Source organism: Epinephelus lanceolatus, chromosome 11 (assembly GCF_041903045.1).
Source record: "Epinephelus lanceolatus isolate andai-2023 chromosome 11, ASM4190304v1, whole genome shotgun sequence".
NCBI lineage: Eukaryota > Metazoa > Chordata > Actinopteri > Perciformes > Serranidae > Epinephelus > Epinephelus lanceolatus.
In genome coordinates this window covers 40,289,793-40,315,089 of record NC_135744.1, presented here as the reverse complement: position 1 = coordinate 40,315,089, position 25,297 = coordinate 40,289,793, and the positions used below count along the sequence as shown (strand labels likewise).

General features: G+C 41.6%; 1 protein-coding gene across 3 annotated transcripts in view; it reads right to left on the bottom strand.

Moving 5' to 3' along the window:
* The window catches only part of sgcd (sarcoglycan, delta (dystrophin-associated glycoprotein)), a 472,390-nt gene that overhangs the window by 171,570 nt on the left and 275,523 nt on the right, over positions 1 to 25,297 (bottom strand). For all 3 annotated transcript variants that reach the window (XM_033634701.2, XM_078172632.1, XM_033634692.2), the window contains one exon: positions 21,814 to 21,999. In XM_033634701.2, coding sequence (XP_033490592.1) covers positions 21,814 to 21,999 — 186 coding nt within the window. The remainder of the gene's footprint in view (positions 1 to 21,813; positions 22,000 to 25,297) is intronic.

Here is a 25,297-nt window from a genome sequence, read left to right as displayed (position 1 = left end):
CTGCAGATTTTCACTCCAACCAATCACATCAGTGGGTGATTTCACTGACGCCTGTTTGAAGATGGGCTAATCAGTGATGGAGTCACCCTGAGAACGCAGTCGTACACAGCACATGATTGTCAGTAGGGGTCATGTTATCAGGATACAAGACCAGATTGATTTCTGTTGATGATACCGCACGCAACTTGCTACTTGATGAGTTTGATCCAAAGTACACCTTGATGAGCTCCACTAAAGAAATCAACCTGTGGAAGGCACAAATGTTCTTACAACAAACAGCAGTGGCAGGGCTCGACAGTACGAGCGTTTCACTCGCATTTGCGACTAAAAATAGGTGTGTGCGAACTGTAAAAAATATTTAGGGGTACATGTACACATAAAAAAATCAGCCGAAGCAGCCTATATTTTTGTCAATAAAAAAATAACCGCAAATGTTGGAGGAACTCCAGCCGCCTTCCCTCTTCCCCGTGTGACACGGTTAGAACCACACCGCCCGCGGAAGCACTGCGAATAGCCTCGAAGCGCCGAGAAGTGAAGCAAGTTTCCGTTCGGCGCCCGTGTTAACCGATTGTGTCATCCACACCGGCCGTGCCGCACAGCTCCGCCGCCGGCCCTGCAGTGATCATTTCGGCGTCTGGTCTATTTTCTGCTTGAGCCGCGAGCGAATGTGTCAAGCTGGGTAGTTACCCATGATGGAAAAACAGCCCCAAATGTGACGGAGACAACAGCTGGGAGCAGAACCGCTTGTCGACCAGCGTGGAGAAATGCGCATCTGATGTGAACAGAAGTGCTCTGGCTCGCGGGAGAATTTGGGTGCGCTGCGCTTCGCAGGCAGGGCAGGCCCTGGTGTTATGGGCGGTTTTCCAAGCCACTGTCGGCACAGTGAATATAAGTCCCACTGTCAGCAGGGTGGAAATAAGTCAAAGTGTGGAGGAGACGGACCGGGAAAACCGGCGGACCTCGGGGGAGGCCTGCTCCGTTCTCCCCGCAGTTAGGGACCGTTCGCCACAGTACCGCTGCTGGGCAGGGTGGAAATAAGTCAAAGTGTGGAGGAGACGGACCGGGAAAAGCGGCAGACCTCCGGGGAGGCCTGCTCCGTTCTCCCCGCAGTTAGGGACCGTTCTCCACGGTACCACTGCTGGGCAGGGTGGAAATAAGTCCTGCAGAGTTTCAGAGGACCTGGAGAATGTTTTAGGATAGTAATAACATTATATAAGATAATCATATTGCAAAGATAATATATATAAGATAATGACATTAAAGACAAAATTAAATTGCAATACTTTTTCAAAACTTGATGATTTTACCTTTCTGTACATTTTTTATACAAATTCATTAAATACTTTTTTTTTTCATTTACAAGCAAAATTATTTAAAATTCATTAAATAATTTTGCTTGTAAATGTCTATTTGCATCACGTTTATTACGGAAAACACATTATTTGATCAATTTACATTGTGCCCCTAAAGTTCTTTGTGCGCTCCTTACTTTTTCACCTTAGGAGCACATGTGCTCCTTGGGAAACAAGTTAGCGTCAAGCCCTGAGTGGTCATCTTTAGAATCTGGAAGTAGAAAAAGCTGTTGCCTTGTAACAACTAAAACAAGCAGCCTTCAAGTTCTGGAGTTGGTTTTACAAATAAAGGCCCAGTTATGCTCAATGTTAAATATGGATCAATATGGAGCCTTCTGTCCGTGCTCCACGTTCATTTCGTCTGTATTTCTGCACGTTTCCATAAAGCTTACGGATATGGGCCAAACGGAGCAGTACCACTGGAAACCGCAGGGGCAGTGTTGCTGTCACTACCAGATACATAGCTCTAGTGAGACACGAAGAAGAAATAACAATGGCGGAACTTTTTGAGGAAAGGAATTCTCCGTCCTCCAGTCGCGATGTATTTAACGGCCTCACCGACCACCGCCTCCTACGATGCTGCCTCTGTTTTTGTCTTTTATGCAAGAGGTACATTATCAATATCTCCTCCACAGTCGCCATATTTGTTTTTGAGTTTGTTGTTGTCATAAACTTTTGACTCTGGGCTGCCACCTGGTGGATATATTGGTTAACATCCATGCCAACATAAAGGACGCATGGAAGTATGTGGGCAGTGACGGTAACATCGTTTGAAACGGACGTATACATTTTCGTATGTAAAGGGAGCATAAATGGGCCTTAAGATGGGAACGTATTTGCGTTCTCAGAGCTTTTAAATGGATCTGATAATGTTACATGTCAACTACAATGACTGAGGAAGACATATTCCATATTTTAAATATTGGGGATACGTGGCCCCTGTTAGCTAAGCGATAAGCTGCCTGGAGTCAACACGTCTTACTGTTAATGAGTATGTACTGTGTTTTAATGTCTTGCCACAAGACAAATCTCAACATTGATTTTTGTTGAATGTAACTGTAACAGTTTAATTTGGGTAATAATGGTGGCCCCAGACTGCGTCTTTATTTTTTCTATTTAATGTTTAATGTAGGGGGTCTGTATTATGACTTTATTATGATTACACTTAGGAATTTATCTTTTGCTGCAACTTCACATTTTTGAACAACAGTCTTTTCAACTTAAACTTTCTGTAAACAATTAGAGTACAGTCACCCATCAGCCTAATTACTGTGATACACAGTAGTAGAAAGTGTACAAATCTTCATTTAGTTTATTTCAATCAGTCTTATTAAAACCCCCTGATTGTTCGTTCCTGGGCATTAAACAGCAGGACCACAATTAAATATTTTCACAGTAACATTCAAATGTCTCTCAGCCAGCGAGTTGCCAAACCATTCTTTGCTACATCCGTATGTTTCTGTGTTTTTATCTCTTCATGTTTTGTAATTATGCATTTTGTTGGACGCCTTGCAGCAAGCTAATTTTCCCATTACGGACTATAAAATCTTGAAGTTGAGCTTTATTAGTCATCCCCTGAGTGCTGAATTCATGAAGTTAGCAGACTCTGCCTCAAATGTAATTAGTGTCTTCGACTGTAACTCCATTTCACACTTCCGCAATGCACTGCATGCCTATTGTCCCGCTCTCATTATTCCTTTCATTTTGCCAAAATGAATTGCACGTGAACTGTGAAAACAGCCTGCTGATGATCTTGGGTTGACTTCTTTTCTCTCTCTGTCTCCCTCGTGGCCTCTTTCTTCCATCTCTCTCTGTTGACCTTTCACTACAGGCTGCTGGAGGTACTGAGGTTTAATTGTCCCCGATGAGAGCCTGTAACTCCTATCTCATCAACAGCATGGGATTTAATGTCGCCAGCAGCCAATTCTGCATTCTGTCAGCTCGTGGCAAGAATGGGCTGTTTGGATGCAGCTTTGGACTAATTCACAGGGGAAGAGTCTGGACCTGAATGTGGAAAACATTTGGAGGTTTGACCTTGGCTCGTAATCTGTTTTTTAATCTGGCTCACTTGAATTTGTTCTCACTGCCAAAATTCCATGCTCTTACCACCTGGATCTTTATTTTTGTTGTTCTGGCTATCATTGCCATGAGGTATGATGATAGTTTTCTTTCCAATATTATTGCAAAGATCCGGGGATGCATCAGAGTTGGCGTCATTAAAGAATTATCAATACATTTTCTCAACTACTTTTCTGATTTAATTGTTTAGATGTTGTAACTGAGATCCAAAATGCATTTAGAAGTTGAACAAACCTGAAACATTGATCAAAGTCTGACATTGTAAACTGAAAAGAGATGCAGGTGCAAAAATGAACCAAGACTAATCTCTACAATAGAAAGGCACCTACAGTTTTGAATAAACTGGTGAACTATTTTAAACATGCCAGAAAGCTTGTGTTGTAAAGCACAAGTCATTGGTCGAGTTGAGTCTTAAATCACCAGGGGTCTCATTTATGAAACGATGCATAGGAGCCATACTAAAAATATACATACAGACAAAAGCCCAAAATGGCTTGCATCAAAAAATATTCGACAATTTCAACAATCAGGCTTCCACCTCACCACCTGCATCGCCATTTTCCCATCCCCAAAATGTTCATAAGCATGGGTCAGAGTTTCTCACATCATCATTGATCTCTGTTATATATTTTCTTAACGTACAGAAACGATGGTCAGAACTGGAAAAATAACATTCTGTGTTGTACAAAAGTATTTTTTTTCTTTTACCTCCAGCTCGTATAGTTTACAAAAACCACACATTCAAAAAATGCAATGATAACCACCCTTTTGCAGGATACAGAAAACAGATCCAGAAAATTCTTAATCATGATTGAACAGATTTAAAAAAAAATAACTTGAGTAATATCAACCATTACTCAGAGGTTCTGTTATGATGGCATGTTAAAAAAATGATTTAACAAATGATACTACATTTGACAGGCTGAGCATTGTAGCTATCATTCAATTTTAACCCAGATTCAGGATGAGTCAGAAGGTTCATGCCAAGGACGACATAGCTAACTGCGGCCAAATAAAATCAATAAAGCCAGTGGTATCATAAATATTATAGGTCAGTGAGATCATCTGGTCTGGCAACCAGTGAAAAAACGCTTAAACGGGGACATAACTCTTTCTTTAAGCTGTAGTCAAAAGCAGTTATCATCATCATCAGCTGCCTCTCATCCTCCTCCCACTCCTTCATCTTCTCTTTATTTGACTTCTCTTTACCCACCCCCTTTTTCCATGAGTGAAACCCGTGAAAAAGCTTATCAATGTTGCTCGGAGGAAGGCAGGCTGCAATCAGTGGGAAAATTACTGCTCTTTCTCCTGTCACCATCACCAACAATCCACAGCAGAGCCAGGGATGTTTATCTGCTGAGAGTCTTCAAATGCATTATGACTGAGCTGCTATCTGTAAAGGGAAAATGGTCTCATATTGTAGCGTATGTGCCACCCCACCCCCACCCCCCCACACACACAAAATAGATATAATTGAGTAGGTTTTTGCAAGGAAAAGGTTTAACTCTAAAAAGTTGAAGAATTCAAAGGCCTACATTGTGGAAAAATACTGTCTCCTGAAAGTCATCAGTCAATACCTGAAAAAAAAGTGATCTTAACTTTTAGCTGTCCATAAACTAAGACGGCAGCAGTGTATTCTCATGAAAGATCTCTTTTTGATTGAAAGCTTTCAGTCATTTTGATTGATGAATCATTTATTGAGCTAAGATCTCTGTTTTGTCTGTCGTTTTAAGATTTAAAGTAAGATTTTAAAACATGAACGGGACAATCCATGTAGTATCTTCTTGTGTTTCCTCGACACTCAAGCCACCTCCTTAAAGTCTCTACGTTGAAATAAGAAATTTGAAATCCTTAATGCTTGATTTCCATGTCATAATAGGCACATGGATTTTGCAAAGGTTACATCCCAGTCTAGAGACCCAGGGCGTTTCCCAAACCAAACTCTCCCCACTCCCACTGCCAGGAAGAGCAACTCTGTCTGTAGTCCCCCTTACAGATGAATGAACCCTTCACTTGGGTGTAGCTTTGGGACAAACTTTCCAATCTGCAGCGGAAAGAGTGGCAGTGGGTAGGAAGAAGGTGTAAGGGGTAGTTTGGTAAAGGCCCCCAGAGTACCATTACCTAAAGCGTTACCACCTACTTCCTTTTGAATGCTGACAAACACAGTTGGTCGTGTTTGTTGGTGAAAGCTAGTGAGGGAGCTCACGAGTGCACTAGTGAATACTTTTGGTTGGTCAACTAGAAAACACTTGAGGCATCTCAGTCCTTTTTTTTTTTTTAATAATAGAAAAGCATTTTGCAGGAAATCTTACAAGAAACATTTCCGGACTTGCCATCTTATTACATTTATTTCACTTTGTCAGCAGGCCATCTACAAAACAAACTGCTTAAACACACGGAAAACAAAATGAGCCCTGGGGACTTTGTAGAGAAGGTGGGAGACATAATGGATGTGTCTAATGTATCTCTTTATTTGCTACATTTACTCTCTGCCATTTTTGTGTCTGGATGCTGAGCGTGGGCTCAATATAATTTAAAAAACCTCACAACAGAATGAAAATACGTTTGCTAACAATCCCACAATATGTTGCATTAGATACATGCAAACATTTGTAAAAGTCGGACAATACTACACCTATTAGTGATGAATGAAAATGATGATGACTCAGAAATGTCAAAACTCTCAATTTACAGCTAAGCATAGGGTAAACTACTGAGCATTAATTTGGCAGAGAAAGCTGTCTGAGTGAGTGAAGGCTGACTGAGGACTCTCCTCCTGCCACACAGCCCAAATCACTCTGCTTCATAAACCAGCACAACAAGCACACACAGCTGTGTGTGTGTGTGTGTGTGTGAGTGTGTCTGTCAGAGAAACAGAGACCGACAGAGTTGTGTGTAGTTGCGTGTCTCTGAACCGTAAATATAGGCTGGCACTCCTCTCTCAGATTACAGGAGGAGGTAAACATCTCTGCAGCTCTTAGGTCATCTCCTGTCCTGACTGCTTGTATTACGAACTATTTCAGAGCCTCTACTGTTATATCAGAGTACGGGTCATCACATAAAGGAAAGGTAATGGTTCAAGTCCTACTTTAAAGTATATAGGCTTTGCCCTCCAAGAGCTGCTGCGATTGAGTTCATCCCTGCTGACTGAATTTGTAACAGCTGGGCTGTTGTAGAAATCTTTTAAAGTCCTGTTCAGAAGTAAAAGGTAGTGATCATGGTGTTGGGTAATATGTGCGCTCTTTATCAGGGGGCTATTTGCACAAAGTACCTGTAGTTCACTCCTTAAGTATGACACTTAAGGTTTAGTTTTACCTTAGCTGATGACTACTACTCAAGGGTGTTGCACAAAATCTCTTAAAAGGTTTCCTTCATCAAGGACAGACATGAAGTCATTTACAGTGCTGAAAGAGATTTCACAGGAGTAAAATTCTACTGTTTCCATGGAGACCATTTGTTTGCTTGAACGTATGCTTGTACTAACCTACGCTACCTGTTGTAGCATTTAAGTATCCTCTGACAAAGTTGGCCTGGTAGTAAATAAAAAAAAATGACAGAAGGTAAGAAGACACGAAAAACAAAGGAATTCAACAAAAGAAAGAACGTACTGAAAAGTAAATCAGCAAACATGACGAACATACCGATAGACCAATAACTGGTCAGAAAGATCCCTTTGCATAAAACCACAGAACAATCATTAATTGTAAAATGGCTGCAGGAGTGCAGCTTCAGAAAGTGATCCAACTCTAGGCGTTGAGGCAAATCATAAATTGACCTCCGGTCAAATCTATAGCACAAAATCAATTGCTCATTATTAAGGGTGTTCATCTGTTTCTCTTCCCGGGATGCCTTCATTTTCCTCAGCTATCACCATAAACTCAGCCATGTTGTTGTTAAGATACAGTCTGAGGTACCTTGGGTTTTTCCCCTTACTTTTGTTTCTGACGTTGTCTGTGCAATAGTTTAATAAACTTTAAGCAATTCTTTAAGTGTATGACCAAGATAAGGAGAAAAACTTTAGGACAAGACTTAAGGATGTTTTGTGCAATGAAACTGAGCATCGTGTTAGTTCAGGCAGGACATGAATTCAAGTTCAACTCACCTCCCAGCAAAATCAGCTGATCTCAAGCAGCCCAATCAACTGATGAAGCAGCTGATTGATGGAAGGGAGTCAGCCGATAGATCACATGATTCCTTTCTATGCAACCAATTGGCAAATCGCATTCAGGGTTTGTCATTGATGTTGCTCTGTTCTGTTCCCAGGGGGGGTCTTTGCTGCTGCTCCCTCTGCCTTAGGCTTTCCATGTAGGCACATGGAAGGGCAGGGAGGTGTGTTCTCTCTGTTTTAAGGCTTTCCATGTAAGCGTGTGGAAGGGCAGGGGAGTTTGCTCTCTTCGCCTTAGGCATTCCACATAAGCGCGTGGAAGAGGCTTCCTGCATAGGCCATAGGAAAGGCAGAGTGGCCCCAGAACAGAGCCATACCGACAAATATAATACTGCCAAAGGAAATAAAGTTGACTAAAATGTTCCTGACTGAATTTTATCTAAAGACAACCTTAACTTAGATTTTAAGGAAAATCTTCACTTAAGCTACTTTTTGCAGCTGGCCCCAGGGCCTCATCTCAGCCTAGACAGATATCTCTGAATTATCCGCATTGCTAGATACCACTAAAAGTAAATACATTTTTCTTTCTCCCCCTTAAACATAAATTGTGAATGCCCTGGTCGAAAAAATAACCTCACATCCTCAGTTTTCCTAACTGAGTCTAAAATGACAGCAGCTCCCACTGCAATTCAGAGACATCACTATGACCTTGGCAAATTTCCTGCTGAAATCTGTATTCAGTAAACCAGCAAATATGAATAAACAACATCGGACAGCGAGCTTCTGGGCAGTTGGTGAGTGCTGATGGTTTGGAGGCAGAGGGGAAGGTCAAGCTGCTCCTCTGGGCCCAGAGAGTCAGAGCTGTTGGCACTGCCAGGCCCGCTTTGGCCTCTTCTGGGACTTGGGGAGGCGGAGGCTCCTGGTTCAATGGCCCAGTGTGGAGCTGCTGCAAACCTCCTCCTGCAGAGCTTTAGCTCTGTCTCCCAGGAGCAGTGAGCCGTATCACACAGTCACAACATTTCACCTCACTTCACTTTAAGTACAGGCTCCAGTGGGGAACCAGGTAAAGAAAATGGAAAGTGTTTTGAGCTTTTTATCCCTCCCTTGCCCTCATTAATCTCTCCCTGGCAGCACAGACCAGGCGGACCATCTCTGGCTGTGTGTCCTGTTAAAGTGCTCTACAGTAACAAAGTTAATTCCTATCTGTCAGTATAATGGCATTTAGTAAATCAACCAACTTCTATGAAGAACTCTGAATATATATAGTGTATACAGCATGATGGATGTCTGCAAGAACTGGGAAAGTTTTTAAAATGCTTTAAATTATATTATGTTCTTTTGCTACAGCTGCCCTCTGATAGGTCAACATATTATTAATTTTTCCTTTTTGTAATGAAATGAGTCTTATTTGCAATTCTAATTCATACTAAAAAGTTCTTGAGTCAAACATTTGTGGGCACTTGGCGTATTTGAGATTGATTAACATGACTGAAAGCATCCGAATGTGTTTTTTGCTTTCACATCAGTTCTTTTCCTGTTTCCTGGACTAACTTCCTTCTTTTCCTCTTCTTCTCTCTTTGTCTCCCCCCCAGAGACCACTACAACAAAAATGCTAACCTTTCACCACAAGTAAAAGCTGCCGCAGTAAGAAAACAACACCATGTGATGTTGCTTCAGGCAAAACGTTCCACTGGTCTCAGCAGCAGTATTTGATTATAGATCTGTCCTGACTCTTCTTCTGCTGAGCTGAAGACATACTTATTTTGATCCTCTAGGACAGTCAAACTGTTGTTTTCACTGCACATTCATACAAACTTTTTTTGGTCACATTTTCCATATTTGTAAAATCCATTAAACCATCTGTAATATTAAATAAATCAACTTACATCTGTTGTACATCTAATCTATTGTTTGTCACTTTCTTTATTCATCCATCATTCGTCTTAAATCAACTTTGACGCCTCTAATTTTCTGTTCCCATGTGTCAGAATGTTGATTCGTACTTCAAAAGTACATCTCAAGAACAGCTCAGAGTACAGTTTTAAACAGGAGAGAAAATACAAAGGCAGCAATCCCACAAACAGTGATGCTATAGAAAGTTCGCATATTGAAGGCTTGTACAGATGTTGCGTTCTTTGTGTCCCCAAATCCACTGTTTTCAATGTAGATGCGCAGACATTTCGCTCAAATAGAGACCGACACCGTCATGATAAACATGCATTCCCAAGCGGCTGTTTTTTTAGGGCGGGACAGCTGTGCCCTGAGATAAACAAATTTCAACTTTTGGAATGCAGCAACGTGAACCGCATGTCATGTGTCGAGGAACAACCAGTCACAGCCGGTACATATCTTGCCTTTCTTCCATAAATATCAGTCTGTGATAAACATGGAGGAGAAGTTGATCTTTTTAGTGCACAACTACTCATAGCTTTCCATCTGTCCCCCATACAACATATGGCCTAATACACACTTAAAAAAACAATGGCTGGAAGAAAGGCCAACACATTCTCACTCCGACCTCGTCACATATTGACGTTTTGGTCATGGACTTTCAACGTCCACACACAATGTGCAAGGTACCCTGGGTGCGCTGGTTGTTGACGTTCTGGAACACCGTGTCGAGTTCCATTCTTTCAAGACAAAAATAAACGCACTACGTCGGTACATTTTTTTTCCTCTGACAACAAACACATGGTTGGGTTTAGGCAACAAAAACAAGTAGTTAGGTTTAGGGGAAAAAAACAGGGTTTGGCTTTAGAACCTTACAGGACGCAAACAACACTCTCTCTGTTGAAAGTGGGTATTTGTTGGACCCATCCACCACACCTCCTGCCTGCCCCATTCGGATTTTCGACGCCTTAACTTTCATCCTTGTCCCGCCCATAGATATATATACATAGATGCCACACCCTGGCTTGTGGGCTGCGTCAATACCACCGCCATCTTGCCTAGGTGCTCTGACCGGTTCAGACCCGTGTCAGACTCAGCAAAAATGCCACATTTTTGCTCTGCATTTGGGTGTACGAACGAGAGAAGTGTTAAAACCAAGCAGGAGGGAATAACATTCCACAGGTAAGAAGTTGTTTTACAATATTTTACTGTTACGAACATGTTTAATGAGATATATATCTCAAAAAGTGATCTTTCTTTTAAGCTAATCAAGTAAAGTAACTGTCCTGATCTGGTCCTAATGCCAAATTAAGCTAACGCTATGTCACACAACTTAAAGAAAAAAGGTTAACATTTATATAATATTACTTATAAAATTATGATGCTTTGTCAAACAGCTATGTCGGTGTATGTGTTATTCCAAATTGTCAACTACCAGTTTCATGGCACCAACGTGACATAACGCAGTATGTTAACTTGTGGCCTGAATTGTAACTACAAATTATGTGGAACTGCGTTTTTCTGACACACTTATTTTGTGTGTAGTTTCCCAAAAAACACAGATAGGAGACGGGCATGGGTAGCAGCAGTGAGGAGAAAGGACTTTGTCCCGAGTGACTCCTCAGTCATCTGCAGCTGTCACTTCAGACCTGAGGACTTCGACAGGACTGGACTGTCCGTTTAAGGGACGGAGTGACTCCCTCTGTATTATATTTTTGTAAATATGACCTAATAATGTAAACAGTTCTGTGTCCAGGCTCCCATGAGCACTGTGGTGTTATACATATGAGATTAAAGCAAAATTTTGTGTAAACATGCAGCTCTAAGTCATTTATTTTCACTTGTACAAAACCAACATTTGTTAATCAGAATGTGTAACTACACTGCAGCTCGGCACAACCCTGCTGATACACTATTTTTTGCACATTGTGTGAAATGTGAATAAACATTTATAATCAAAATTAATAATTAAATGACATCATGGTGGGCATTGTACATCTAGTAAGAAAAAAGAATATTTATTACATGGGGAAAGTTTAGTTTAAATGTGTTGTAGAACTATTACTGTTACTTTATCTACATGAGATCAAATATTTTGGTATGAAAAGCTGCATTTTTTATTTAACCAAGTATCCTGTATCATAACTATATGTCTGACAATTGTAACAAACCAAACCACATGAAAATCGGTTGAGAATTCAGCAAGTAATGATGATTTTAATCATAAATAATCTCCTGCCTCAATAGACATACATGCATTAGGCAGTGCGGCTCCACCTGGGCAAGATGGCGGCCGCGTTGACGTATCGCTCCAATGAGGAGCACCGTTGAATGCGGCATCTACGTATATATATATCTATGGTCCCGTTGTATCTCCCCCTGATGCGCTGTTAAACTACAACTGCAACTAGCTGCATATCATGCCAATGTTAAAAGACGCCTTTGGTTTCTGATGCCGCAAGTCACTGCCCAAGCACCAGATTTTGACGACTTCGGTGTGAGACTGGGCTCGATAAGCAGCTCTCAACTCTGAATCTCTGGTTAGTGGGCTATGATACGATGCTGGTCATGGTCGGTAAGCAACCTTGGAGCAACCTGCCTGTGCACCCTTGAAAGCTGGCACAGAATCGGCACCTAGCACCCAGCACCCAACCTCACATTTCCAGGTGGTTAAATATGCAGTATGTGTCCGTTTGTCTGTTTTCCATACATTTTACCTTTTCATCTGATTTTCATACGCTTTTCCTGCTCCATGTAAGTACATATAACATCCATTTTATCCTTTTAACTTTCATCATAAAAACCCTACTAAATCAATGACTAAATATTAAATCCCAAACTTTGGGATCCTGTATTCTTACTTTGTTTTGTTGACAAAAGGAAGCTAATTAGAATTCCACCTCCGAAAAAAGAGCCGACACACAGTGAGAACAAGTCCCAAACCCTGTATTCTCTAATCCAGTTCTGGACAGAGGGGAGACAAATTCAACAGGAGAGCTGACTCTCAGATGTTAATAGCTCTCAAGTCTCACCATTATATCGGCTCCCTCCTCCCTCTAGGCCACTTTTTTGGCTGGTGAGCAGGCCTGGTTCACTGGAGTGGAAGGACCCGGAAGGGAGGGCAGCCAATACATCACACCCGCCCCTTCTTTTTACTCATTACCACACAGACTCTGCACCGCCATGTACATGAGGTGCAGCCACTTTAATCTGTCTCAATCTGAGAGCCCCTGGCTGACTCTGCTGCTACAGCTAGCCTATTTAACATGAGGGGAAGCTGGGAATGCAGCCGCATGAGCTGTAGATCTCTGGAGACAGAGGCAAGGAGCAACACACACACACTGCACAACAAACAGACATACCTGTACCAACACTCTTACATAACAGTCATAAATATACGGATCAAAGTTGGATTGACTTCATGACTGAAGCTGCAGTTTTCATATCAGACAAACATATCACTGCATCCCACAGGACATGTAGTTGCTCCCGACTACTGGAAACATTCTGCAGATCTTTCTCAAGAGGTCAGAGCTGGAGCAGTCTTCCATCATCACATGATTTTTTTGTATTTGTATGGCTGATACATGCACTGGTTTGCTAGGAGGCTGCATTTTCGAAAAAATAACTAAATAAATAGAAAAGTCATTAGGACCACTCTGGAAACAGGCCATCAAAGACCAACGGCCCTCAGGGGACATCAGCTGCATTGACACAGTTGTGTTTGACAGCTTAATAAAAAACGTGTGCGGGGTGAAATTAGAGTGGCTGCTCCTAATTAAGCACAATGCTAATTGGGAGCATTTTAACCCTTTATTTTAAATTTATGGGAATTCTATTAACTTTTAATGACTTTGCTGCCCTGAGCTCTCTTAGATTCTGACCCTGACTGTGAAGGCCAACTACCGGCTGCTCGCCATCTTACCGCTAATGCTTTAGCCTTAAGGGCTTCACTTAATTAACTATATACATGCTTAACATTACACTCAGTCTCCCATAAGCTGGAGCTGCTCTATGTGAGAAAAGGGTGTGTTGGCGACAAACTTCAAGGAAAGCTAAATAACAGGTTCCTACAGTATAAATGTTTTAAGCTTAATCATTTCACAGAAAGACAGGTGTTTTTACTGAAGCAAAGAAATTCCAAAATAAGGGTTTTAATTGCACTAGCATTGCATTTTAGCATGAATCCAATGAGCAAAGCGATTTAAACTGGCTCTCTACAGTTTCTCTGCTACTTCTCTGACATGTAAACTGTTTATAAAACCATAAAGGATTCAAGTGAGCACAAAACAGTTTCTTTCACTTTCCAGTCTGCAAGTTAACATTTGAGGATGAAAGGACAAATTCGTAACAACATAATTAGATTTGCTATGTGAACACGTGCAAATTCTATTCTGTTTTTCTGGCAAGTACATTTTGTTGTAATGGTTTTAAGCCTGTTTTTTTGCTACAGAAAGTTAGCATTAGCATTAGCACAGTTAACCACAGCTGTAAATGCACCATGTTAACCATACTAACAGGTAGTGGCTGGCTTATCTTCAACCTCTTGTCCAAATATGGTCACTTTTGGCTCCAAAGATCCAAGATGGGGATGGCCAAAATGCTGAACTTAAGGCTTTGAAACAGGACTTCACAAACCAATGGGTGACGTCACGGTGGTTACTTCCATTATTTAATACTGTCAATGGTACTTACACAAATTATTCTACTCTCAGTCTGAGTTTGAGTTCAAGAGATCCGAACAGCCAAAAGTGAGAGTTGGCAGCTCTGGTAATTACATGTGACAGAATTCTTATTTCTCGCTGGAATGTAGTCATACATTTCTCCTTGCATGCTTAACCATCTGTTGCGTCACCTTGTAGACTGGATAGTGCTCAGAAATAGTTTTGTGCTTTTGCAGATTTTTTCAAATCAGTCCTTACATGATCTGACTAATGCAGTCACAAGTGTGCTTGTGTGTGTCCATCTGTGTCTAGGGTCAGGGATGCACATACCTGTGAACATATGTGTTTTCAGGAGAAAAGTGTGCACTCGTCTAAATCAACAAAGAGTGAAATGCATTTGTAAGAGCATGTTTGCGTTGCATTTATGAGCATGTGTGTGTCACAGCACTAATCCCACTTAATATCTAAACTTTTACACAGAAACACTTTCTGTTCACAAGCTCCTGCCTCGACATATCAGTGTATTTGTACGGGTGCTTGTTGGTGTTCTCCTGTGTGTGATGCACAGTACTCACAGTGATATCAACCGATAACAAGCTGTTGACCCATGCTAATGCAGGTTTTTTAAAAGAGCCATTTGTAGAGCAGGGAGCTCTCAAGTTGGACTTGACACACATTTCCATAATAGCTCAAAATAAGAGTGGTGAGCACGGCCCCGGATGGAGAAAATGCAACGCAGTAATGTGTGTGAACAAGTCTGTTTGTGGTCTAATAACCTGCAGCTGCGTAAAGAGCATCGGAACATTTGACACACTGCTGCTTGTATTTCCACAAAATGGGTTCTGCTTGTGTTTGTGGATATTTAAAACCAGGCAGGAAGTTGGAACTCTTCACAGGAGACTCAGTTATGCGAATATGCTGTATGCTACATATTTGCTACAGTAAATGAAAGAGAAATACCCCCTGGGTTAAGGTTGGGTTTGGGCAGCATTTTTTTTTTTTTTTTGTTAAAATTGCGGACTACATCTCCAAATTGCGCCTAATACTCTAGTAATTCTTAGTGTTCTTGAACCACTCCAGCTCCATTTGCCTGACTCATGGCTCTACAGGCTGCTCAATTTCACGGTGGAGGAACATCCCAAAGAAGAGCAGAGGTCAGTCTCACTATGCAGGAAAAAAATCCATTTATGGATAGTAAGGACGAACTACGTAAAAGTGATCTCAGGCTGAACTTCAACTCAAAGTAACTAGATAACAAAAAGCTGCAGGGAGCTACTGTAAAGTCAGAGACTGGGAAACCATCTTTGAAAAACAGATAAAAGTATGGCGGTGACATTCTGTCGATAGCTCTCTTTTTTGCTTGGCTGCACTGGTGTCAGAGGTCAGAGGGGATTTCATTTTCTGAAAGACATTTAAACCAAATGGATGAGTGCCAATGAGAAATCCACATTAATATTTAAACAATTCTTGAAATCCAAGAGTGTGCACCCACAGTGCAGATTTGTACACTTTTCCACATATGTACAGAGAATGCTTTTCGAGATCTACACAGGTGAAACGTAGTTCAGTGGCTTTTTATGGCAGAAACACATTTTAAACACACTCTACAGTTCTTGCACATCGACTCACATCCTCCCACACACACCAACATCATTCACCCCGATGTCCACTGTCCACTGTCCATATTCATTATTCACACTCGTCTCTGTAATTGCAGTTGGTGTACAGTAAATATTTAATCTCTTCATACCTCTAAGCTCCCCCACCTCCAGCGTTCCTCCTCCCCCTCCTACTCACTCAGACTCCTTCAGTTTAGCTGCTTTGAATGCAGGGATAAATCTACAAGCATCTGCTGATCTCATGTACATTTATGGATTTCTATTGGCTCATTAGGGATACTGTTTCAGTTGGCTGATGTGTGTCCTGAAGCCTTCAAATTAATTCGGTAGATAACAAAACATCCCATAACCACAGACTTTACTGCTGTGCGTGTGGTGTTCTGCTTTGGCTGCAGCAAGGTAAAACTTTGCAAAGGTTCTTCTTTGTAATTTGCCAATAGAAAACTGTTTTGACACTTTGAACTTCTGAGAGGGTGCTCACACTTTAGAGCCCAAAATCCTAGAATTTATCCCTTTAGCGGGAATTCATACCAGAAGTGAGACGAGGCGGGAGCTCAAACAGAGTCGTTGTGAGTGATTTAAACCCGCAGTTATTGAAAGTACACTTCACTACACAAAGGGAAGAATAATAAAATATTTGCATCTCATCATGCACCTGCAAGCGTGTTCATCTGAACGGTTTTTCTATGCAGATGATTCATCTATTCTCATATCTCATAAGGATTCAGCAGTTGTTGAAAAGTGTTTGGCTAAAGAGCTTCAAAATGTTGGGACTTGACTATCTAATAACAAGCTGTCTCTTCATCTAGGGAAAACAGAAGCCATGTTTTTGGATCCAGATTAAAACTAGGAAAGACCCTGGAGATGAAGGTAAAGGTAAGAGAGACTGTTACTTTGGCAAAGGACAACGTGAACTATTTAGGATGTACATTATATAAACATCTATTGGGGGAGACTGTGGCTGTGAAAGCCCTCACAAACATCTGCCAAAAGACTAAATTCTTGGCAAGAAAATAAAGGTTTTTGGATAGATCGACACTAAAGACCTTAGCCAGAGCTATAGTTCAATGTCATTTTGACTATGCTGCCACATTCTGGTTTAATAGCACACCATAACACATTAAAAAAATATCACCAGACTGCCCAGACAAGTTAATTAGGGTTGTTTTCAACTCACATTTTCTCAAACTTAATTGGTTTCAAGCTGATAAATGAGTCATACAATGATTGGGATTTACTCAAAAAATGGTTCATAATGAGGTCCCCAAATATTTGTCCTGCTACTTTAATCACTTCAGAGACAATCATAACTACTAAACAAGACATATAACCTCTTGTGGTTTCAGTGATTCATAATTATTGAAAACCCTGTTGTGTTGGCTGTTTTATAATGCTATTGACAGCTAACTCCTCACTCCTCTTAACCAGCTGGTAAGGGCTGCGAGTTTTCTGGAAACAGCCTTGGCTAAAAACAGCAAGGCCTAACCATCTGCTGCAGACCACATTCTGGCCATCGTCATGGCTCGAAAACTGACATCAATAAAAAAGTTTGGTCTCAAAAGATCCCATTGGCTTTTTGACAAGATAACAGGGTGACGCTAAATTCTACATCAGCCTACAGAAAAACGTCATCCTTGGAGCACTCTATACAAGCTGTCAGAGTAAGCATGGTGCCCACACTGTAACTAACTCCACTCCTTGGAGAAATATTATATTTGTGGAGAAATGAAAGAGTGATTCCAGAGAGAAGCAGACAGAGGGGTCTACAGTCTGTGTTTGAAGGATATATCCAGGATGTCAAACTGACTCAGCAGCAACAACAGGTTAAAAAGACAAAGATAGTTAGAAGCTAAAGCCGAACTATAGGCTACAGATCACAGTGTGAAAGTGAACCACCACATCACTGCTGATCGCCACACAAGACAATGAATATATAAAGGGAAACTTTGCTGATATTGAACCAGCTGTGTGCCATCACAGTGTGTGCAGATGAACAGTGTTTGGCTTCACCCCGTGCCGCTGCAAGTGGACATCTGCCGCCAGACAGGCAGGGATTTCTGGGGGAAGTCAAACATCGTTCATCTGTGCACAATGAGGTGAGTTTTTGGGACAGGGAAGAAAAGTATTTTTTCCACCCTCTCCAGGGAACCAGTATCAGTAATACACCGGAAGCATTTTAGAAGCAGAGCAATTTGCCTACCAGATTTTGTAACGTTTGTTGATTTGGTAATTTTTCTTTGATATTTGTGCTTCTTTCATAAATAAGTAGGAAAATGTTTTTTTGTGTGTGTATTTTAGTTGTGTTTATTTTTGTTATTTCCTACTTTGTTGTACTGAAGCCTGCAAACAAAGTCAATACTATTAAAAGTCCAGTTACGAACGATGTGGATCAAAGATTTGTGGCTGTGTTTTAGTTATTAAAAATACATTCGTCCTCATGATTATATTGTATCTATATTTCACATTTAGTGCCCGTTAGCAGGAAAACTTGATCTGCTCTGAGCAACGCACCCTAGCTACATCAAAAGCCACAGCGAAGGAATTTTTCTTTTATGGTTTCTACACATCTTGCCAAAGGACTGCAGTTGAAAATTAGCCAGAAGGCTAACACTGGCACATCGACAGAAATGCTGATTAATATGCGTCGTCCAATAAATAAAATAAATGAAATGTAATGAAAAATAGACAAAGTGTGCATTTTTCTTAGCTTTCGGGATGCTTCTGAAACACACTGCAGTGCCTCTGTTGGAATTGCAAGAACTGTCAAGAGTGGCTGCAGATAGCTCGGGTGCAGACCTGCACTCTACTCGGTGCACTTTTCTAGTTCAGCAGGTTCTCTCTCATTAAAAGTGCCAGTCTGTATTTGATGTCCAAGAATGAGCAGGACAATATGTTCAAACCTGAGAAACAGCAGCAACCCTGCTCTCATTTGACATTAAATGGAAACCCATGTGACTGATGCAAAGAAGACTGAAACAAAAAGCAAACCACCGTCCTGACAATCACTCTTACACACCTGGGGCAGGGCGGGGCTACACGATGAAGGAAGCCTGGTTTGCCTTAGTCCCTTTCAAATGTACCTCATTTCATATGTTTTTTTCTTATTCCATAATCTGCAGGCAGATGAATTAAAAACATTATAACACCCCGAGCGCAGCGCTGTCAGAACATACAGCTCATCATCTGAGAAACTGCTTTCTGATTTATGTAGATCTCATATTAAAGCCCCACTGTGAAGCAGACCTCATGTATTATTCACAGCAACGGCCATGCGCGCGTTTGTATGTGCTATATAAATGTGTGTGTGTCGTATTCTGTTGCATCTGTTTCTGACTCATCACAGGCACAGTGGATTACTAAGCAGAGAGAGAGAGTCAGAGGGAAGCAGACTGGGTTACAGAGACAGGGACAGTAAGACATAGTGAAACTAAAACAAGGCAGAGAAAAGAAAACAGTCAGACTTAGTTAGAGATCATCGTCACAGGGTTTTGGAAATATAGTTGTACTGCAGATGTGGATAGAGAGTGGAATAATTTGATCATGAGTACAACATCTTTATTATTGTTCATGTACTTTAACCTAATAATCCATGCTGCTTTTATTGAGGTAAATGCCTATTTTGCTCTTTTATTGCTCATTAATTGACTGATTAAACTGACTGCATCCCCAGTTCGTTAAACCTCAAACACCCTGGGCGTGATGGATAAAAGATGCATACGGACAAAAAAGAGAAAGAACTTACAGTGACCATATTTGTGAGGGCTGTCTTCGAGTTTCATTCATGAGTCGCAGTTTGTACATATGACTATAAAAGCTACATTTACCAGCTTCATTTAGAACTTTTTAGAAGCATTTTCCACATTAAATGCAGCATTTTATTTCCCTGTTTAGATGTTTACTGATGACATGTGTAAGCATATTTCATTTTTCATGCATCTTTCCCCAGTGCGCGCATTTATTCAGTGTCAAACAGGAAATTAAGCTGTTATTAACTTCAGTTTGTTGGGATAAAAATCTGAGGAAGGCTTGGTCACGCAAAGAAACAGAAACTAGATGGTCATTAACACGAGGCAGGACATTGCTGATGTAACTGCAGTGCAAAAACAACCCAGCAGGGATAACAAAGAACAAAAAATGGAAACAAAATATCTGAATGACTGCATAATCTTTTCTGTGATCTTCACTTAAAATGATTCATATGTGAGCTTCCCAGCTCCGAGCATTTGTTTTTTTTGTTCTGCTTTGATGTACAGTAGCAGTAGCATGGTGTAGCTCAGCGGAGAGGAGCAGGGTGACAGCTTCAGAGTCGAGGTTTTATCCCTCTGTTCTGGTTCACTTAGACTAAATGCACCCCAGATGGAGAGAACAAAAGGTGTTTGTTTTGTTGTTTTTACAAGACAGAGACAAACAGTGAAGGAGGAGGGAAGGGAAAAGGGAATAAAGCTGGAAACAATGAAGATTGTAAGGCTGATCAATAAAGTGATACTTTGAGTTCTTTTACTATACTTTACTGCATTTAGGTCCACATGTCACTGCAGCGTGCGTCTCTATGGAATCACTTTACCTATAATTTGCAATGTTGATACCAAAACTGCACATCCACACTTCAAGCATTAATTACACACATAATTACTTTGCTTAAAATATCTGAGGCATCAGCTGCAGATAGGTGAAGTCCACAGGAAACTACAAACATAAATACCTGCAGTAAAGTGGCTTTAAAGGGATAGTGCACCCAAAAATGAAAATGCAGCCATTATCTACTCACCCATATGCTGAGGGAGGCTCAGGTGAAGTTTTAGAGTCCTCACATCACTTGCGGAGATCCAAGGGGAGAGGAGGTAGCAACACAACTCCACCTAATGGAGGCTGACAGTGCCCCAGATTCAAACATCCAAAAACACATAATTGAAACCACAAAATATCTCCATACTGCTCGTCCGTAGTGATCCAAGTGTCCTGAAGCCCCGACATAAAAAGCTGTTTGGAAAAATGTCATTTGAACTCTGTTTTTAGCCTCATTGCAGCCTGTAGCTCTGACTGCCTCTCTGTGCACTGCCCTCGCGTGTGTGCACTTGTGCGAGACCGTGAGACATGGGCACCGCGTTCATGTGTGTTCACGTGCTTTTGCTGGTCTCACGCTCTGTACAGAGAGGCAGTCAGAGCTACAGGCTACAATGAGGCTAAAAACTGAGTTTAAATGACGTTTTTCCAAACAACTTTTTATGTCGGGGCTTCAGGACACTTGGATCACTACGGACGAGCAGTATGGAGATATTTTGTGGTTTCACTTATGTGTTTTTAGATGTTTGAATCTGGGGCGCTGTCAGCCTCCATTAGGTGGAGTTGTGTTGCTACCTCCTCTCCCCTTGGATCTCTGCAAGTGATGTGAGGACTCTAAAACTTCACCTGAGCCTCACCTATGGGTGAGTAGATAATAGCTGAATTTTCATTTTTGGGTGCACTATCAATTTAATGAGCATGAACTCTGTAGATCATTGGTCAGTATCAATTACTTTTTTCTAATGATTTGCATCCTGATGGTAAACACATTCAAGACACACTGATGGCATCATAACTCAAAGCCCTGCAGAGTTACTCAGGCACATTTAATGTGTCTCCACTATAACTACAGAAGCCAACCATGCAAGCACTTGACCGCATCACCAACAAAGTGTTAAGTGCAATGTGTGTAAGAGACAAACTTTCACACCTGAATCCCAACAGCAGCAGACAGCAAGCAGATTAGACCTTACCATAAGTGGTGAACATGTCTCCAGTGTGACCCAAATGTATTCTAGTATAAAGTGTAAATGTAAAATGGCTGCAGGAGCATCAAAGATAGAGCTGTGACCTTGTTGTCAAAGGATCACTGTTAAACATTTAATGAATTACCCGGCACCATGAGCAGGGCAACTCAAATATTCATCATAGAAGCAATCACGCTGCTGTATTTCATGCTGGTTGAACTAATCCATCCCCTTGAAAATGGGACTGTTCATGCAGCTACAATCGTTTTTGTCTTGCTTTCAATGACAACTCAGATTCATCAGCGCGGGCGCACACGTGTTGAGATCCTAATAAAAAGAGAAAAGGTGACTTACTATGGTGAAGTTCATGACCTTGAGGATCCAGATAGTTAGCGCCAAGTTGATCAGGATCAGGATCATCAGCAGCAGGACGAAGAAGTAAAGGCAGCGTTTCCTCCAGCCGTATATTCCCACTTTGTACACTTGTGGTTTCTCTGAACTCTGGACATTGTTCCTATGAGTGCACTGTTCTTGGGTCATCTGAGAGGAGACACAGAGAGAAAAAGGAAGAAATGATTATGGCTGAGGGCAACATCTTGACCTCTCGGTTACTGATACAAAGACTCCGTCATGTCTGCAGCCTGGTTTGCACAGACTACATTATTTATTTATAAAGCTCTTATTGGGCAATTGGGCAGTGTGGGAATCAACACAGGGGATATAGTTTTATTTTAGAGTGCTACAGGGAATTTGCATTAAGTCCAAGCTGCATTACTTGCATTTATTTTGCTTCTTGTAAACCCGACATACACATACTGTCTACTTAGAAAGCTGTGAGGTGAGCATGTCAGCAGAGTTGCCTCCTTGACATCCAGTAGTGCAACATTATCATTCTTTTAGAGCTGCACGTCCAGCATTCATTCCTTCTTCAGCTCCTACTTGGACTCTTGAGAGACATATCTGTCTATTTAGCTGCTAAATGTTCCACTCTGTTCACCAGCTAGTTGCTAACTCCGTCTGCCTGCTGTTTGGTGCTTGTGAGTAACATTAACTGCGACAATTTACAGTCGCTCTTTGTCTAGTCTGGCTGTTATGTATTCAGCCATTATTGCAACCCATCGGGCCTCCGTGGTGAAGCCACCCGTGATTGCTTGGAGATTTGTGTTGCAGCTGCAGAGACTGTGTAGATTAGGAAATGACCTTAAGATAAGAGATGGGGCTCATCTGAACATTAGTACAAATAACATGCCATAAACATTCCTCTCACATACTCCACTCCAATACTGACCAGCCATTCAGTTTGGGCACCATGAAAGACAGTTTAGATAGCAATCCCATTGATTGATTGCCCTATAAGTGGTCTATAACTCCATTATACTCCCTCTGCCCCATTGATGTGCTGATAGTGCCGATTAATGATGATTCTAATTGTCTGCCTGTGAAGACGAGGAGCATTGTTCACTTCAAGCGCCATAATAATGGCCTAATAACTCTGTGGAAAAATACAATTTACTGTCCACCGTGCTTTGGAGTGCGCGGCTCAGACCACCAAAGCCAATCGGTTTTGACAACCACACACATTACCCGCTAACTGAAACAAATGGCACAAGACAGGGGCCCGGTGAGAAAGTGCTGAAAGCTACAGAGGAGACTCCAAAGCACCAGTCAGCAAAAGCAGGGAAATCTCATTGTGTACGGTCGGATTTTCATTTTTGTTTGACGGGAGATGCAGGGAGATGAAGAGGCATATCTTTGTGATATCTAGGCTGACAGAAAAGGGGGAAATCAGTGCTGCATGAGTAAACAAAGCTTTGCTAACTTTAAATTGGAGGAAAAATAACATGAAGCTCATTAGAGTCCCCTACAGGCTGCAATGTTCATCACACCATGCAGTGCAAAAGTTTTAGTCAAGAACAACGGTGACTGTCAGAGCTGTATCTGTTTTAGTGATAAAAACACAAAGTTTTGTGGCAAATTTCTAGTTCATGTTTTTCTGTCTCTGATGAGAATCTCATTTGTAATCTCACCTACAAAGCTCTGATTGGCTCGGCTGCTTTTTCAACCAGGTAAACAGCAATCAATGAGCACAACCAGCCCAGCTGCCAGGATATGCTGTTGGCATTGTACATTTCTACAAACCACATCTATGATACATTGTTTCATATGTATGACGTACGTCAGATTACATGCATGTGAGCAAAGTTTCTCAACAGGAGGAGGTAGGGATGGTGCACGGCGTGATGCCTTCGCGAGGCAGCAGACAGCAGCAGACCTCTGTTTGAGACCAACAAAAGGAAAAGTTGGGACATTTCCAGGCAGCTTTGTTGTAACAAAAGCTCGGGACACACAGTTTGGGAGAACTGTGTTTGTAGCCGGAGCCAGTCCAGTCGCCAGAAGAAAATGTGCATATCATATAAGTGACCTCGCGTATGAGCTCACTTTGTCAGCAGCTGTCATGTCATAACATGACACACCTGCTAAGCTGCACCACTGTGCAAACACCAAACTGGTTGTGGTTTAGTGACCTGTCTCTGTTTTTCCAGTGGCTCTTTAGCCACCGAATGCAAATGTTTTCCACTGCAGATAGCGCCACATTAAGAAAATGTTTTTTGTAAATGAGAAATTGCTGCATTAGTCCTGTCCATAATGAAAGTGGTGCTGGTGATAGAGGAGAGGTAACCATGGCAAACTATCCTCTGCAGACCATGAATATTCTTTCATTCATCCATTTTTCAGAACCGCTTTTCCCGTCGGAGGTCACGGGGGGGGGCTGGAGCGCATCCCAGCAGACACTGGGCGAGAGGCAGGGTACATCCTGGGCAGGTCGCCAGGCTAACACACAGAGACAGACAACCATTCACGTTCACATTCACACCTGCGGCCAATTTAGAGTTACCAATTAACCAGCATGTCTTTAAACCATTAATATGCACACCCAATTTTCTGGCAATAGCTGTGGAGATCATCTCGAGCTGGCTCCAAGTAAAGACAAGGTGTCTTCCCTATTAAACGAATTCTGGATTTAGTTCAATATGTTCTTTTATAATCCCTCACCCCCCAGAAGTATCTAGGCTTGATCTCACGGTTTAACAGCAGCATGCACCTGATTGCTCAAGCTGTTTGTTTGGTTCAGACTTATTCAAATACAAACATGAATACAATGACAAACAGCTGTATGAGCCAAAAGTAACCCTGGCTGTATGATCAGCTCTTTGGCAGAATCCTCATAAAGAGCTGCAGCCTGTGAGTGGGGATTAATAACGCACCTGATCCTGCATCGCACCTTCTTTTATGTTTCCATCTGCGAGCACCTGCCACAGCACAGACCTTCCAAATGTGGTTGTGAGTCATGGCAGACACACTAGGTTCACCCTGGAACAAACCGCTGTCCTGTCAAATCACCCGTTTGAACAGGATCCAGTTCGGCTGACAGGGCTACTCTGACATTTGTTTACACCAAGGAGTTTGATAATGAAAAACCACACGCACAAGATTCAAAGACTGACAGACAGGTTTTCCATTTCCTCTCTCTAGATTTGTTTTTTTGATTTTTTCTGCTGTGGTGCGACAGGCTCAGATAACTGACCCTGAAAGTGATAGGAAACTGAAACTTCAAAATGAAACAGATCATGTCAGTTAAATTTGGTAAGCTGATGGCAGAGAGAAAAATGAAAAAGTCGTATAACATTAAAGTTTTGAGACAAAGTTTTGGAGAACAGTACTGAATAAATCCCTAACATGTGATAAGAGAAATGAGGACATATGACCCTGAATTCTGAGTTAACTAACCATGGGATGGAAAACTCAAGAGTTTTCAGTTCCAGACAAGCTAATCAGA